General features: G+C 45.8%; 2 protein-coding genes across 2 annotated transcripts in view; both read right to left on the reverse strand.

The window, feature by feature from the left end:
* The window catches only part of Etv6 (ETS variant transcription factor 6), a 229,538-nt gene extending 223,436 nt beyond the window's left edge, over positions 1-6,102 (reverse strand). The window contains exon 1 of the mRNA XM_055610917.1: positions 5,942-6,102. Within this exon, the coding sequence (XP_055466892.1) occupies positions 5,942-5,974 (33 nt within the window). The 5' untranslated portion in view covers positions 5,975-6,102. The remainder of the gene's footprint in view (positions 1-5,941) is intronic.
* A 452-nt stretch (positions 6,103-6,554) lies between these two features.
* LOC129679791 (proline-rich proteoglycan 2-like) overlaps positions 6,555-17,811 on the reverse strand; it is a 64,930-nt gene continuing 53,673 nt past the window's right edge. Inside the window, exons 2-3 of the mRNA XM_055611236.1 lie at positions 6,886-7,259; positions 6,555-6,846 (exon numbers count right to left, since the gene is read on the reverse strand). Coding sequence (XP_055467211.1) covers positions 6,555-6,846; positions 6,886-7,259 — 666 coding nt within the window. The remainder of the gene's footprint in view (positions 6,847-6,885; positions 7,260-17,811) is intronic.

The raw sequence follows: 17,811 nt of genomic DNA on the forward strand, positions 1-17,811 counted from the left end.
TGTGTGTGTGTGTGTGTGTGTGTGTGTGTGTGTGTGTGTGTGTGTGTTTAAATGGATCATCTGGACATTCATCCAGAGGTCATTGGCTGGGAGTGAGCACCTGGCTAGCCCTGACGGATAATGACAGTGAACAAGCAGAGGGAACACAAGACCTCGGCTGGCTCCACCCCTGCCTCTCACCTCAGCTATGGTGATGACCCATAGCTCTGTCTCTCCTGAGTTTCCTACGCTGCTTCCTGGAGATGGCTATAACTCACAACAGTCATGGGGACTACAGACCGATGATCTAGTGTCTCAGCCTTGTACTGCCACTAGGCATACAAGCCTGAGCGATCTGAGACCATCACTTAACCTCTCTGGCTTCCACGTTTGTCGAGTGGGGAGGAAAACTGCCTCCAGGAGAGACTGTGAGGAGGGAATGAGGTCATTAAGCTTAACACTCCAGGACAACACACATTAGTATGCAACCAGTGATGGTGGTGATGATGAAGGAAGCCTCGAGGCAAAAAAAAAAAAAAAAAGGAGGAGGAGGAGGAAGAAACAGGAAAAATCCCTACAGGGTTTTAAACCTGAACTGGCTGTCTTAGGAGAGATGGCCACTAAAATAGAAATGAAGCATTTCTAATTACAAAGAATTTATAAAGTTCCCCAAATTTTTGCACGAGTTCTGCAGTTCCTGTAAACATGGGCAATGAGCCGCCACACAGTTAGCTCAATCAACACGGGGCATCCATACAACACAGTAAAACGCCTTCTTCCCTCTGCAAGAAGAACTGGAAATCCCTGGGACCAGACCTGGCTGCAGTGCATATTCTCACTGTCGAAGATGAAAGGGTTACCCAGAGAATTAACAGAGCAAATGATAGATTTGCGGTGGTATTTCCACACCAAAGAACCAGTTTCAAGCACATGGCTGTACAGTTCCTACAGTCAGTGGCAGGGAACACAAGTCATTCCTGTCGTTCATGGGGGGCTCATTCTGAGATGTCCCAGGAAACGCTGGTTTATTAGCCTGGTCCCTGAAGGTACAGAAAAATCAATAAAATGTGTTTGCTTTTTTTATAGGCTGTAATTCTAACGTCTCCCTAATTTAGTCTAGCCTTTCTCTTCCCCAAATCCTAGGTGCTCCTGTTGGCGTGGGAACACTGAAGAGAGTCACACTCTATTCAATAAATACACAGATATTGCTTCCTTAACTCTATTGGAACAATACAGCAATGACGGACTGTGCCCAGGACCAAGTCACGGTGCTGTTCTTCTAAAGCGAAACTCAAGGAGAAAAGTACGTCCAATATTATGCCCCACACTCTCCAACCGGGCTCCTGTGATATAGACTCCCCCAACTGGGGGAGCCACACCAAAGCCCAACCTTTAAAACCAGAATAAAATGAAATTGCTCTACAAGTAACTCCCAGCCACCCCTAGCCCTCGCTGCGTGTCTGAGAGCAAGTCTTAGTTCTGTGTCTGTGCTCACAGCTGAGAAATTTCCCTTGCTTTACCTCTCCTTTCCAGAGGTACTCTAGGATCAGCTTCAGGTCCGTTACCTTCCGTATTCTTAAACACTACACGGATGTGAAGGTACAAATAGGTCTGGCTGACTCTGGGTGAAGAAGCCTGTGGCTCTGCCATGGATTTACCGTGAGGTGATGTGACAGCAGGTAGCAGTGAGCTCAGCCAAAAGTGCAACTGCCAGACTCTCACACACTGCCATAACATCTGCAAACGGTGGTGCAGCAGCAGGCCTTTCTTCCCTCATCCCTACCTCCTACCACTTCCTCTTCTCACACCTGACTAGACCCTCGCAGCCCACTGTTCCCACACACACCACCTTCCACAGCACATAGCTCCGTGCCCTCAGAACAGCTGGCTTGTGATTAAAATGGACCGCACTAGGAAGTGCCAGAGAGCAGAGCCTATTGTATCAGATTTCCTCGGCCTTTTATAGACACACCATGAACCTTGAGAATGCGATGTGGCGGCCTGAGACCCTGGAGGCCTGTGTTCTAATGGGGTTCAGTCACTCATGGGCGAAAGCAACCACTTGGCTCTCAGGACCCAACAGTGAAAAAAGAAGTGTGTGGCCCAGGGTCTGGCTAAGATCTCTGAGCTCTGACTTAACTCTAAATAGCTGAAAGTTCTCTGATGCTACTGTCAGAGAAATGGGGAATCCTACCAGCTGCTGGTCCACCTAAGCCTTTATGAGGATCCCTCAAGCCTTTTCGTTTGCTTACTCAATCGCTCCTCATTTATTTACTTATTTAATTTTAAGACAAGGTCTCACATAGTCCAGGCTGGCCTACAAACCTACTGTGTAGCCAACAATGACCTTGAACTCCTAACTGAATTCCTAATCCTCCTTCCACACTCTCCCAAATGAAGGGATTACAGGGGTGAACTCCAATTCCTTTCTTTTGCTCAGACACAGAAGCAGTTCCTGACATTATCAAAATAACCAAAGATTATTATTAGCAATATCAAAATCCTTTTAAGGTTTGGACAGACACCAGGCAGAGGCAGTAGGGTAACCTTATTAAATGAGGTGTGATTTGTGAGGAGAGAGGAAGGGCTACTCACCTCCTCCATACCTCACCTGGAGTCAGCAAACATGACAGAAATGATTCTGTACCAGCTACCAGGTGAGAAACTATGGTACCAAAATCACCCTTGTTAACCCGAAGGAGTATGAGACATCTAGACAGTCTCCCCAAAAACATTTTTTTTATTAGAATTTCATTCTATCAATAAATGTGACCTGTTAAGGAAAACAGGAAAAGAAGGGCCTTGGGTCATCATGCCACTAGCTTTTTGTGTGCAGGATCACCTCAGTCAAGGTAAGTTCTGTGCCAAGCCTTGCAAAAGGCCTGTGTCTGCTGGGCCACAACCACTTTTTGCTGTAACTTGGATGAATTTAAGACTGAACAGGTGACTTGAAGTGAAGGCTGATGCTGGAAAAGCCCGACGATTCTCCTTTGTTCTGTGGCTAGCCCAATCTTCTGGGGGGGAAAAAATCTGATTTCTTCTACAGAGATGATCAACCAACCCTAAGCAGTGAGGAACTGAGCAGAATGCCACAACACTTACAGAAGGGCTGCTACAGAGAATAAACAAGGCTCTGTGTTACTCTGGCTGACCCCAGGCCTCGTGGGGGGAAGCTTCTCTCTTCTACAGTAAAAACGTCTGACATTAACTCCTCTAGGTAAAGGAAAGCCCTGCCTAAGTGCAAAGACACACAAGGCCCTTCTCCAGCCACCTCACATTCAAGTGATCTTTACAGAGGTGTCACTGATTGACCAATTCAGAAACTTTCACCTTGGAAACTCCACCCAAATCTGACTCTGGTCTTTCCTAGCAGAACAGACAGGGCTCAAAAGTAAACAAAGTACTTCCCCCCTGTGGCTGCCTCTGGCCAGGCTCCTGTGGCCTCCATCTCACCAGCTGCTGAGGAATTTACTGCCTACTGACCAGCTGTTTGTGCTGCAGGAGAGCAGATAGGGAAGGTTTCAGGAGGAGTGAGAGAAACCCCTCCTCAGCCTTCCTGCCCTCAGCTCATCCTTCAGATGCTCACTTGCACTCCAAGGAAAAGTTTGTCGGTTACTGGGCTTAAGTAAACCCTGAGAAGCAAGCAACTTGCTTGGGGCTTGCTGGAGAACACTTTTTTCTCTCCCGCTTTACCACATCCCAAGAACTAAACGAAGCACACATTTTTCAGATGACCTGAACTAATCCTGGTCCGTGATCTCCACGGCCTATTATTGGACATGAAAAACTCAAGCAACTCCATGGAGAGAGAGTCTTCACGCACACACGCCTAAAATCATTCACAGACCAGCTCTACCAATAACAATCCAAAACAAAAATGTTACTCACATAGGTGGGGAAGAATAATAAATACATTTGAATGACAAAGTACACACTGATAAACTAAAAAATAAATAAGGCACCCATCTTTTGGAAGGGCTGTATGTTACAGTACAAAACCAGAGTTCAGCTATCCCACACAGTACAAGGCTCTGGGTTCCATTCCCAGGACCAAAGTCAAAAAATGAATAGATAAATAAACAACCTAAGACAATAAGGGGGGAAAAATGACAGCACAAATTGCACACAACTTCCGTATCACATTTGAGAACATGTTTTGTTGGGCTTTGGCTCCTTACGTGTGTTAGCCCTTCCTTCCATCGGGGTGCCATGAAATAAGCCGTTCACCAGAGGTACCCCTGCTTCCGGCAGACAGCCACTAGCCCATCACAAGAGCAGGAGTGCAGGCACATTAGAAGAGGTATGAGAAGTCACAGGACGGACTGTGATGTGTTATTTTCAATCCGAAGCTATTGTGCTAGCGTTGGTCCAGATTTTTCTGTTGTCAGGTTTACTGCCATCGAGCCAAATATAATTTACTGACCTAAGACCCTGTTATTTAGTTACCTCTGTTTTTGTTATGAAGTGTGAGGTAAATTCGATTATCTATAAAACAATATTTTCCTGAACTCAACAAAGAATCTAATTTATATTGCCAAGGGAACTGGTTTTGAAGTATCACTGTATCCTAAATTCTTTAGTGAGGCACTCATTGCTCCAAAGCCTACCCCAGATATGCACAAACACAAAAGCCCAAAAGTTCCTCTGGGCTCTTCCGTGAGGCTCAAAACAAAGACACCTTCTGAGTCCCCATGAGCCTCACTTCAAACCCATGACCATCATTCCTGATAAAAAACACTAAGGTCTGATTCTAATCACGAAAACCTAGTAAACCAGTGTGACAAAGTACCTTTCCCTCACATAGATCCTAGATGAAATGCTGTCAAAACAGTAAAGATTTTCCTAACTCCCATTGTTTCTGTAACATCCATCCAAGGGACACCTATTAAATAAATAGGCCAAGCCAGAAGAAAACTTGAAACTTCAGCCCTGCACAGGGAGCAGAAAGCTTGCCTCCCGGTAGCTGGCAGAACCTTGAAATAAAGTACAGAATCAACCGCAGCATGGGAAAAACAACTGGGGGAGACAGACAAATCATCCTGCCTCCCAACGGTGGCAAACTTCACAACAACTTTTTAAAAGCAACAAACTACAGCACCGTAGCCTATATAAGCAGACTGTATATACACACGCACACATGACTACCTACAAGGCAAGGGCTGTTTGCAAATATTGCTCCTGAACTTACAACAGGCCAGAGAGCCCTGAGACTGCAGCTTCTCAGCACGGGCTCTGCACTGTCAGGGAAGGTCATTTTGCCCAGCCACTTCTCTTCCACCCTGCATCACAGGAGTTTTCTACTTTCAGATTGCTCAACTTTCAGATGCACTAGAGTAAAACAACTATTCAGCAACTTTATTCACCTTGGTTTAATTTTTTTTTTTTTCATTGTGCAATGCCCAGGAAAAGCTGACACCAAGACTGTCCTAGAGCGCAATCACAATCAGAAAAGGTAAAAACCTCTTATGTGATAGAACCCAGAGTGGAGAGAGAGAGATACGGAGAGACTCTCCTAGTGAGGGCCCTAGAACTTTTTCCCTAGGGAGACCACCCCTCGGGAACAAAAGTTACAGTTTAGTCACATGTTAGGCGTAGGAATAAGAAGGTTTTTTTTTTTTTCCTCATTTTTAAGCGCACTAATTACGGAGGTGTTCTACAGATCTGAAGGCAACCCGGGTTCCTCCTACCAACTGAGAGCGGCATTACATTGTCAAAAAGGAGACTGGGGTGGGGGGCCCAGGAGCCCAGGAGGGACTCGGCGGGAGAGGGGTGTAGCAAGGTTACGCTAAAGGGTACCGCCGCTGCTGCGAGCGACCCGCATCTCTTTCCCTCGCGCCCCAAATAATTCCCCCGCGAGCCTAGGCAACTGCACCAGCAGCCCCGGGGCGAGGGGGTTCCGATCGCCCAGGTGGGAGGGGGGGAGGGAGTGGAGGGGGGAGAAGGAGGGGAACCGGATCGTTACCTTAATGCTACACTGAGCAGGAGTCTCAGACATGTCTCACAGCGAGAGGGATCAGGAAGTTCTCAGTTTTTTTCCACTTTCCTTTCCTCTCCCCAACCCAGAAACGCTCGGCGGGGCAGCAGCGGGACGCGGTCATTTAAGAAGTTTCTTGCAGCATCGCCGGCGGCGGCCGCCCCGAGGTTGGGGGGGGTGGGTGGATGGGGGCGGGGGGGACGGGGTGGTCCCCGGGACGCGCGGGTCGGGCGCGCGGCGCGGGGGCGTGGGAGCCGGCGGGCGCGGCGTGGGGTGTGCGGGTCGCGGCGCGGCGACCCGGGCGCAGCCGGCCGTCCTCGTGTCTCCTCCCACCCGCGGCCGGCGCGCCCGCCCCCGCCCCCCCCCCTCGCCCGCTCGCTCGCTCGCTGGCTCGCTCCCCCCCTCCCTCCCGCCCTCCCTCTCTCCCTCCCTCTCTCTCTCTCTCGAATGTTTTCCTTCCTGGAAGAGAGAAACCGAAAGGCAGAACTGAGAAGGCTCCCGGCTCTCATTGATCTTGAGAGTTTCGGGGCCGAAACTGACGTGAATTCCCAGCACCCGGGCTCTGCCTCTTAAAGGAGCCACCAGGAAATGAAAGCTCGGGTTACCGCGGGCCGCGGGGGGAGAGGGCGCGCGGGGGAGGGGCGCGGGCCGCCCCGGGAGGACGCCCCGAGGAGGACGCCTTTCGGGGGCCCCCGGCGAGCGGCCGCGCCTCCGGGGTCCGGCGGGGGGGGGGGGCCCGGGCCCCGCCCCCGGGGGGGGCTTCGGGGGGGGCCCCCCGGGGCGCGGCGGCGGCGGCGAGCGCGCGGTCCGGGAAGGGGGCCCTTCCGGGAAGGACGCGGCGCCGCAGGAGGAAGCGAGACAATGGCCTTTGTTCGGCGCGCCGGCCGCGGCCGCTTTAAGAGAATCCACCAGGAAATGGGAGCTCGGGTTACAGGCTGCGCGCGGGGAAGTGCGGGGCGCGACGCCCGAGACAAAGCCGCGGGGCCGCGCTCGGGGCCCGGGGCCTGGTGGGGCGGGGGCGCCCCTCGGCCTGACCTCCCGCCTTCCCCGGTTCGAAATCCCCCGGCCGTTTAAAGCCACGGCGGCCGCTACCAACCGACGGAGGTGACGGGACTACAAAGTTGACAGGGCGCGTTCCCGCAGGTCTTAGCCCTCCCCCGGGCCGCCGCTCGGCCGCGGTCATTGGCGGAGGGGACGGCCCCCGGGGGTCCCGCGGAGGAGGGGCAGCCCGGGTCCCCGGGGCCGGGGCGCTCGCCCGGAGCACCCGCGTTCTGATCACTCTCTTTTCATCGGTCTGTATAACCTCCTAAAATGCCCACTGCAGAAGACGGGTGTTTGAAAGCCTAACCCGCTGTTACACACGAGGTGTGACGTGTGGGTCTACCGTACGAGGAACTAAATGCGCGTTCACGTCGTCTTTTGACGGTAAAATAAACATAAATGCACGTGTGTGCAAAATGCATTCTATTCGTGCTGAAGACCAGTCGGAATTTCCAGACTCACCTCTTGTTTTCCCGCTGGTTTCTTGGGGCGCGGGGAAGACAGCAGGATTGTTCTGAAGCAGGGTTTCCCAGGGTAGCCCTGACTGGCCTGGAACTCACTCTAGTAAGCCATTCTGACTTTTTTTTTTTTTTTCCTGTACACTGTTTAGCGTCACAAAAGGTTCTCAGACTTTCACAAAGAAAACTCACGCACTCATCAAAAGACTCTAAACGACACTTGTTAGAAGGGCTGAGGTGGGAAAGCACTTCCTTTGCGGATAAAATAGGAACGGGTGTTTTAGGAACTTCCAGATACCACAACCAATTTCTTCAGCTAGCAGTCATGTTCCCCAGAGAATTTAGTCATGTGTACACTAGCTCCCAAACCCCCTCATCTACCCATTCTTATCCCTCACAAATACCTACCTTTTCTCTTGTGGTTTTGTAGCTTTTTGTTGTTGCTTTTTATTGGGAATTTTTGTTGGGTTTGGGTGTTTGCTTGCTTGCTTGCTATGAGGCAAGATCTCACAAAGTAGATCAGACTGGCCTTGAATTCAAATCCAGCTGCCTCAGGAGTGCTAGGATTAAAGGCGTGTACCACCACACCCAGTTTTTAGCTGCTTCTTGAGCTTGTAGTCCAGGTTAGCCTTGACTTGAAGCAGAGAATTACCCTGAACTTTTGATTCAGCCTCCCAGGAATGACAAGCTTGGGCCACTCTGCATGATTCATCTTTGTTCCTTTGGGGGAGGGGGGCCTTTAAACATTCACTTGCTTGTTTTTTGTTTGTTTGTAGCCCTGGAGAGTGAAACCAGACCTCCTCATACTTTCTAGGCTAGTGCTCTACCCCTGAGCTCCATCCCCAGCCAAACATTTTTTGTTTTTCCTTTGCTTCTCCTAACTGACATTTGCAGACACTGGATCTGATGGGCTTTTGCTCAGTTTAGTCTTAGGCACCCTTCTGTCACTTACTTATCAGCAGAATCTCTGACAACTTCTCAGCTCCTATGAGATGGGAAGGAGTAAGTCCTCATTAATAAGACTCATTCATAAATAGGAGGATGTTCCCAGTGGTCTTTCCTTTATTCTTGGAAAATATATACCAAGAGGCCCAAAAATATATACCAATATATATCTAAAGCCAGACACTACACACAGACACACACACACACAGTTTTATACATATATACAATAAAGTTTCACTTATAAACTGGGCACAGTAAGAGACGAAGTATAATTAATAATAAATGAGAACAATTATATCATACTGTAATAAAAACTAATAAAACAAATTACTGTATCTGAAAATGTCCATGTCTGTGGCTGTGAATAACTCAGGAACTGGGGAAGGGCAGCCTGTGGGTATCCGAAACTTCTCTGCAAAGAGTTTCTACAGCAAAACATTCCATATCATATGTGCTAATTGGTGTTAGCTATGATGATTGCTTGACCTTGTGCCTGAATTCACTTCCAACGTCCGTTCCTGACATGTCTTGACCTTCCCCGGATGATTAATAGAGGTGGCAGTTTGAGGTGGAATGTCTGTGGTTCCAAAGCAAAGTACACAGAAGCAGCTACAGCAAAAGCTGCCTTTAGGCCTCTGTTGACAGGCTCTGCAAAAGGCCTTTTAGTAAATACTTTAGGGTGTGTGAGCCGCAAGCAAAACTGAGGAAGGACTTTGTGTAAATACCTATATAATCAGAGGCCAGGAAATTATTTGGTATTTTTGTTTTGTTGTTGTTATTTGGTTTTGGATTTTGGTTTTTGGCTTGTTGGTTTTTCAAGACAGGGCTTCTTTGTGTAGCCTCGGCTGTCCTGGACTCTTTGTAGACCAGGCTGGCCTTGAACTCACAGATAATCTGCCTGCCTCTGCCTCCCAGAGTGCTGGGATTACAGGAATGTGCCACCTCAACCAGTTTGAACAGTATTCTTAATGGAGGTCTGTTAACAAAAAGAATAAAGTCATCCTTGGTGTGGGAATAATTCTTATTCACCTGAAGTTCAAAGCAGTATAGTTCTGGTAGCCCAGGCTGGCTTCTAGTCTACACCACAGAGAATGGCCTTGAGCTCTTGGTCCTCCTGCCTTCCCCTCCTGAGTGATGGGATAACTGGCATTCATCACCGTGCCTGCCGTATTGAATCCTGAATTTCAACGGGAATATACGGGTTCAATTTTGAAGTGTCTTTCCACCCAAATAGATGACATCACATATTCATGGGAAGCCATGAATGAATGATTGTACTTGTGTTTCAGTCCTTTGAACACATTTTAAATTTCCTATTAGAACTCTACAAATTCTCACCATAGCTCCCCTGAGGCATGCAGATTAGCCACATTCACTTGAAATTAGATGGACGCTCCTCAGTGTCAGTCAGATGTCAGATGGATTTTACATATTGGAAATATCCCTTGCATTTCCGCTGACATTTTTTAAAACCCCCTTGGAACTATAGTTTGAGTTCGGAAAAATACATGGGCTACAAGGTCATGCTGGAACATTCTAACTGTCGCCAGCGTAGGGAGTGTGAGAAGCGGCTCATCATTATTTGTGATATTGGAAATGATATTAGTTGTGTCAAAATGATTTTACTACAGTATACATTTTGCTTAAAAGCCCTGTCAACTTGCAGTTTGGGGTTGAGTTCGTGACAGAACATTATCAAGTTTGTAGCGGAAGCAAGCTTCCAGAGCCGTTCATTGTCCAGGAAGAGCATACACGAGAAACTCACTTCATTCATCTAGTCCGTGTGTTATGGATTTCGTGTCTCTAGTCCCTGTTTCCTGGTTTCTTTGGGTTACTTGGGACATTTTCATATTTCATGCACCCTCTAGATCAGTGGTTCTCAACCTCCTAATGCTGTGACCCTTTAATACAGTTCTTCATGTTGTGGTGACTCCCAACTGTACAATTATCGCTATTTCATAACTGTAATTTTGCTGCTATCACGAACCATAATGTAAATATCTGATATGCGGCCTATTTCTAATATGTGACCCCTAAAGGGGTCAAAACCCACTGGTTAAGAACCATTTTTCTAAATTGTCTTTCTAGATTGTCTTGCCCTGGAAATCTGAATTTGCATTTTTAAAAATCTTTATTGTTTATTGTTGTGTATGTGTGTGAATGTGGCCACACACGAACTTATGTGGAGTTCCTATTTGGAGGCCAGAGAGCAACTCTATAGAGTCAATTCTCTCCTACCTTCCTTAGATCCCAACATCAAACTCAAGTCTCCATATCTTCAAGGTATGTGCCTGCTGAGCCTTCTCAACAGCCCTCAATTTACATCTTTAATTATCACCATTTATCTTCAAATAAAGTAACTATGGCCTGATCTGGTGATTCAATCCTTTAATCCCAGCGTTGGGAGACAGAGGAAGGCCTAGCTCTATGAGTTCAATGCCAGCCTGATCTACATAGAGTTCCAGGCTAGGGCAATAAGTTGAGACACTGTCTCAAAACACAAAAGCAAGCAAACAAAAATGTTACTCTGTTAATAACATACAAACAAAAATAAAAATTGCACAATTCCTTCTATTCCTTTCCTATTGTGATACTGCAGTTTTATATTTTGCTTCTCCTGTTAATAAAATGTACTGTACATTGCAACATTTTGATGTGTGAAAAATGTATAACTATTGTTATATGATGCCTATGTGAAAATATGTCTCTTTAATTTATGCAGATATTTCTCTTTTCCACTTTTTTTCATTATTATTCCATGCAGATTTGGCTTTCCATCTAATAACACTTCCTTTTGGCCTCAAGCTTTCTTTTCAGTGTCTGCTGGAGATGGACTTTATCAGCGTGGTCTATCCCAGCGTGTGTTTGCTTCACACTCATTTTTAAAGGATTGTTTCACTGTCCATAAACATGAAAACTGCTTGATCATTTTCCCTTTGGATTTCTTTAAAAAATATTTTCTTTTTAATATGTATGGGTGTTTTGCCTGTATGTAAGTCTGTGCATCAGGTACATGCAGTGTCTACTGAGGCTAGACGAGGTCACTGGATCCCCTGGGTCTGGAGTTACAAACTCTGGTGAGCCATAAGGGTCCTGGGAATGGAAACCAGGTCTTCTGGAAGAGCAGTCAGTGCTCGCAAATGCTGAGCCACCTCTCCAGGCCCCTTCTTGGCAATTTAAACATGTTGTTTTTCTCCTGTCTCCGTTTCCCCCCCCCCCCAAATTAAGTGTGTTTTAGTGTTTCATCCTTACTTCCTCCAGCCCCAACTACCCTGCTCCTCCCTGTATCCTACCCCTGTGCCTTCTTTTCCTTCATGTCTTTCTGTCATCCCATCCTTTCATACCACCTATTTTTCAACTATCTCTTGGTCTTGTTTTTTTAGATTTTTTTTTTTTTAGAGTTTGCCTGTATTTACAACAACTTAAATACATTACAGGCTAGGATTCACATATATGAACATGCAATTTTGTCTTTCTGAGTTTGGGTCACCTCGTTTAATGTGCTCTCCAGATCTATCCATTTACCTGTAATTTTATTATTTCATTATTTTATTTCTTCTGAATAAATTCCACTGTATAGGGGCTGGACAGATGGATTGAAGGTTAAGAGTACTCACTACTCTCAGAGGGGACCCAGGTTCAAGTCCCAGCACTCATATGGTAAGCTCACAGCTGTCTGTGACTCCAGTTCCAGGGGGTTCAGCACTGTCCTTTGACATCCATGGACACCATGCATGCCCGCGATGCACTTACAAACGTGCAGAAACACTCAGACGCATGAAGATGACTCTAAACAAAAGACCCCCTTGCATATACGTACCACATTTTCACCATGCACTCACCTGTGGATACGCATCTAAGTTGTCCCCATTTTCTTTCTCTCATGAGCAGAGGAGAAATAAACATTATGTCGGTAAAATTAACTTAATCGCTTGTATTTGGCACACTATGTGTGGTGTGCCTTTTCCTGAGGCTGCTCTAAAGTTCTCTTTAGATTTGGTCCAGGATTCCAGCTATAATTTTCAGTATTCTGAAAATTACTTTTTAAAATTAATTTTCAGTATTCTGACTGGTGCAGGCTGAAGCTCATGTAACCGTAGGTTGACAGTTCACTACTCACCTTAGGGATTTCTCATTTATCTCTTTGAATACTTTGCCCATTTTCTCTGTTCTCTCATTACTTTGATGACAGAACTGTTAGAGTGTGTGCTATCATTCTACGAATCTAAAATACTGTTTTCTTTATCTTTTTTTTATTTCAGTTTGTTTTTCGGTTTATCCATTTTCAAATTTTTCCCTTTTTTTTTTCTAATTTACTATTCAACTTATCTAATTGTTTATTTCTGGTGAATATGTATATATGTGTGTGTGTGTGTGTGTGTGTGTGTGTGTGTTTTCTTTAAATATTATATATATATATAAATTGTTTTTTTTATTGTTTTCTTTAAATACTCCCCATGATATTTCTCAAATTATCTATCTCATTTGTACATAGCTTCCACCTCTTTCTTTATATCTTTAGGGTTTTTAATGTATGATATGTATATGGGTCTTTGTTACCTGTATGTTTTGTCCCATGTGAATACCTGGTGCCCTTCGGAGGCCAAAAACGGTCAGATCCCCTGGGACTATAGTTAGAGATGGTTGTGAACCAGCATGTAAGTACTGGGAATTGAACTCCAAACCTCCAGAAGAGCATCCTGTGTTCTTAACCACTGAACCATCTCTCCAGCCCCTCCTTTCGCACCTTTTGTCATATGTAATTATAAAACTTGGCTATCACTTCTACTGATGACTTCCTTTCTTGACCTCTGAGTTCCATTTTCTCCTTTTGTGTATATGTGCAGATATTTTCTGGATGCTATGGAAGATATTTTATCTAGAAGTAGAGTAGATAATCAACTAAACATTCCCCTCTTCTCCAAAAGAAACACCCTCTTCTATCAGGCCACTAGAAGTGAAGGTGAGTGACCATGACCTGAACTAGAGCTGAGTTTTAGCTTCAATTCAATATTCTTTACACTTAGTTTATTATCAATGCCTTCAGGTTTTTGAAGGTGAGATCAGGGCTTTTCCTATGATTATTGCTTTTGTGATCTTTCTGCCCTGCCTGATGTCTAACTCGTCTTCCTATTTTAGAGAAGTGTTTCTCTTCTCTCCTTCTCCCAATCATCCCTACCAGTCTTGTTAAGTGGAAGCGTTCCGTGAGAATTTCCCTATCAGTTCTCTTGTCTCTCTACAGACATTAGCTGAAAGTCAGTGCATCCAATAATTTCTCTCACCTCTTCACTGACCTTTACATTTGTGGTCCTACTCTAGTAGCTAGTGAGAGAGGGAACAGACAGTAAGGTACCTGATTTCAAGTATTATACTACAGAGCCATAGGAGTAAAAACAGCATGTTACTGGGAAATACACACACATACACTCACACATTGATCAGAATTAGAACTGAGGAAACAGACGTAAGTCCACACACCAACAGGCACTTGTTGTTTTTTGTTTGTTTGTTTGTTTGTTTTGTTTTTGACAAAGATGCCAAAAAATACATACTGGAGAAAAGGCAGTATCTTTAGCAAATAGTGCTGGAAAAACTGTATGTCTGACAGGTTGAAGTGTGAAGCTCAATTCTTCTCTCTCATCCTACACACAAATCCATTGCAAATGAATCAAAGATCTCAGTGTTTGACATGAAACTCTGAAAGTTCTAGAAGAAGGAATTGGCAGATAAGGACTTTCTAAATAAGACCCAGGTCATCCGGGAAATAGAACTAACAATCAACATGTAGAACTTCATGAGTTTAAGAAGCTTTGTACTGTAAGTAAGCTACAAATCAAGTAGTAATACATAGACCAGGGGAAAAAAAAAACCTTACCAGCTCTACATCTCATAGAAGATTGGTGTCTAGAATACACAAAGAACAAAAAAACCTAAACACTGAGAATACAAACAAACAAACAAAAAACCAGAACAGTAAATAAGTATGCTATGGAACTTAACAGAGAGTTCTCAGAAGAAATCCAGATGGCTGAGGGATAGCTTTAGAAGTGTTTACTATCCTATCTATCAGGAAACTGCAAATTAAAAAATACTTTGAGATTTCATTTTACTTCCCTGAATGTCTAAGACAACCCCCCCCCACAAAAAAAAAACAAAAACAAAAACAAAAAAAAACCACAACAACAACAACAACAAAAAGACAGTGCCAGGTATGGAATACTTCCTTTCAAGTTTTTGGTCAAGAGTATCACAGAGACACTTCAAAGAGACTATTGCCATTGTTCTTGGTTGCACACAAGAACTTGATGATAACACCTTAATCAACACACAGGTTGATTACAAGACATGGAGAAATAAATTTGACTTACCAGGAAGTTTCCTCCCTGCTGGCTAGCTTTCATAGTACCAAAAGATGCCATGTAGGTTGCCTGGCGAGGGTGGGGGTCATCAACCCTCTTACTCAGCCAAGAACCTTTCAAGCAAGATATGGCCATGGATGCAATAGCGGCACAGATGTTATAGGGTTAACCAACTACTTTCTGATTGGATTTAAGGCCTGTTACTCGGAAGGAAACACATGCTTGGTGTAAAAGTAACTTTTATTCTTCTGTTCTAATTGTCATCTCAGAGGCTTACTGACTTTGTCTGCTAGCCTAGGCCTGGTCCTGGAAGCTTCTAGCCTCTGCACAATCTAAATTAGCCACAGAATGTTTTCAGCCTTTGAGACTTACTGCTGAATAAGCTTATCCTTTCTGGCTCTTTCTGAACTCTGACTAACTGGTTCAACTCAGCTTTTCTAGCTCAAAACTTTTCTCCTATCTGACTGATTCAATTTGACTTCTCTCTTGGTTTCTGACTGAATTGCTCTGCTTGGCCTCATACCAACTTTGGCAATATGTTCTAATCTGTCTCCTTCTCATTCTCTGGCCCTTTCTGTTTTCACCTGTGTCTAGCTTGTTCTTTCTTCAACCTCTGTCTGTAAAACTCTCCCAGTAAAAACTACCTCTGAATTCCATGAACTGAACTACTATGAACTCAACTCCATGGCATTGTCTCCCAACACACTGACCCAACTGAACTACCTGAAAAGAACTGACCTGAACTCAGAAATCTGCATGCCTCTGTCACCACAACACCTGGGTCTAAGCTATTTTTTTGGAACTTGCTCTGTACCAAGCTGGCCTGGAACTCAGAAGTCTGCTTGCCTCTTTCTCTTGGGATTAAAGGTGTATCTGTTTTCCAGCCAGATCACACAGGCCTAGGTCTTTGGATATGATCTCTTGCCAAAGCACCATGTTCTGAATTAAAAATGCCTCTACAGCCTGGTTCTGTAAATCAGGCAAGGTCCCATGGTGGGAATACTCATAGGTCCCAAGAGTAAACCTATAACTATTATTTTCCTAAACTGCCCTCTACATTCTTATCTCTATACACATAGATTAATGCAATTCTCAGGCCTTAGCAAAAAGGCTTCTTTGTGTGAGCGATGGTGAGTAACACAGAAATTCACTACAGAAATGTAGCTGTGGAATGTTCAGCTGAGAACACGACATATAGCACACTGTTCTCCACAAGGCTGAGGAGCCATCTCAGAAGAAAGGGTAGAAAAACCACAAGTGGCAGAAGTCAGAGGGAGGCAGACTAAAACAGTGTCTTCTGGAAATGACAGACCCAAAGAAGCTAAGTAACAAGGAGGGCCCAAGGGAGGGTTCCTGAAAGTCCCTCAGAAAGGGAAATAAAATAGACAGCAGAAGTAGATGAAGAGAGGAAACAAGGCAGGAGATGAAATGGAGAGGGAAACGAGGGTGGGGATCAGATGTGGGGAGATTGGGAATGGGAGGTGAGAGGGCTGGGAACAAGAAGGGCGAAGTGGGGAGGGATATCTCTTGGTCAGGCTGGAGGCCTGCTGCAGGGTAGGCTCCTGGGAGGATGTGGGTATGACTCCTAACAGGGGGGACATGAAGACTGGATTGACCAACTCCTAGCCAGGCAGGACTAGTGGAAGGAGGGGAACAACAACCCACCGACAAAACCTTTGATCTAAAAATTACCCTGCTTACAAAAAGAGCAGGGATAAAGAGGGAGCAGAGATTGAGGGAATATCCAACCAATAATTGGCCCAGCCTGAGACCCACTCCACTGTAGAGATCCAGCTTCTGACACTAATAATGATGCTCTGCTATGCTTGCAGACGGGAGCCTAACTTGACTGTCTTCTGGGAGGCTCCAGCCAATAGTGGATCCAGAGAAGCATGGGGCAGAGCTCCGGGATCCTGTGGAAGTGGTGGGGGAAAGATGGAAGACCAACAGAGACAACTAACCCAGGCTGTTGGGGGCTTACAGAGACTGAGACATCAACTAAGGAGCATGCATGATCTGGACCTTGGCCCCCTGCACATATGTGGCCAGGGGGCAGCTTGGTCTTCATGTGGGTCGCCTGTTGAATGGAGGGGGCCGAGCTGTTTCTAACATGGAGTCTGCTGCCTGCTTTTAAATCACTTCTGCCTGGTAGGGCTGCCTTGCCTGGCCTCAGAGTGTGAAGTTCCGTCCTGATGTGACTTGATGTGCTGGGGAAGGTTGATACGGGGGAAGGGCTGCTCCCCTTTTCTGGAGGGGAAGGGAGAAGGAGGGGAAGGGAGGAGAGTGGAAAGAGAGGAGGGACGGGCATCTTTGGGATGTAAGTAAATAAACTGAAATTAAAAAAAAAAATCAAAGCTGGCACAGTATTGCATGCCTGTCATTCCTTGGGGAAGCAGAGGCAGGTGGATCGAGGCCTGCCTGGTCTACAAAGTGAGTCCAGGACAGCCAAGGCTACACAAAGAAACCCTGTCTTGAAAACAACAAACAAACAAATAAAAACCTTAAAGCCCATCCCTAATGACATACTTTTCCTATAAGGCTGTACATCCTAAATGTTTCATAAGCCTCCCCCAATAGTAGAGTTGAGTGTGTCAGGTCAGCACACACCTGCCATTACAGCTTGTTCAGATGGGGCTGGTCACACGTTGGGGTGTCCTTCTAACCCCCATCTGGGTCTCGCCCCCATCTGGGCCTTGCAATGAGACCAGATCTCTCCACGGAAGGACTGACACGTTCTGTAGTTCAGTTTACTGCTTCAGCACCCACTTGTTTCTCCTGGGGTAGTTTTTAAAAAACTATACCTACATAGATAATCTAGTTTGTTCTGCGTTGGGAAGTGAATCACAGTCTCTTTTGACTTTCCACACACAGACCGGAAGAGAGAGTGGCCTGCCCAATCTCCTCCAAAACAGGGATGGGGAAGGGCAAACAGTGGGGAGAAAGCAGCAGATATTTGGAAATGCAAACGTGTATGTACATATGACATGAAAACAGCAGCAAAGCTGTCTAGGCGAACAAAGAGGACTCATAACGGAAGGGAGGAAGGAGTGGAAGA

The sequence above is a fragment of the Psammomys obesus genome, unplaced genomic scaffold (assembly GCF_907164565.1).
Source record: "Psammomys obesus unplaced genomic scaffold, mPsaObe1.curated_primary_1811, whole genome shotgun sequence".
Classification (NCBI taxonomy): Eukaryota; Metazoa; Chordata; class Mammalia; order Rodentia; family Muridae; genus Psammomys; species Psammomys obesus.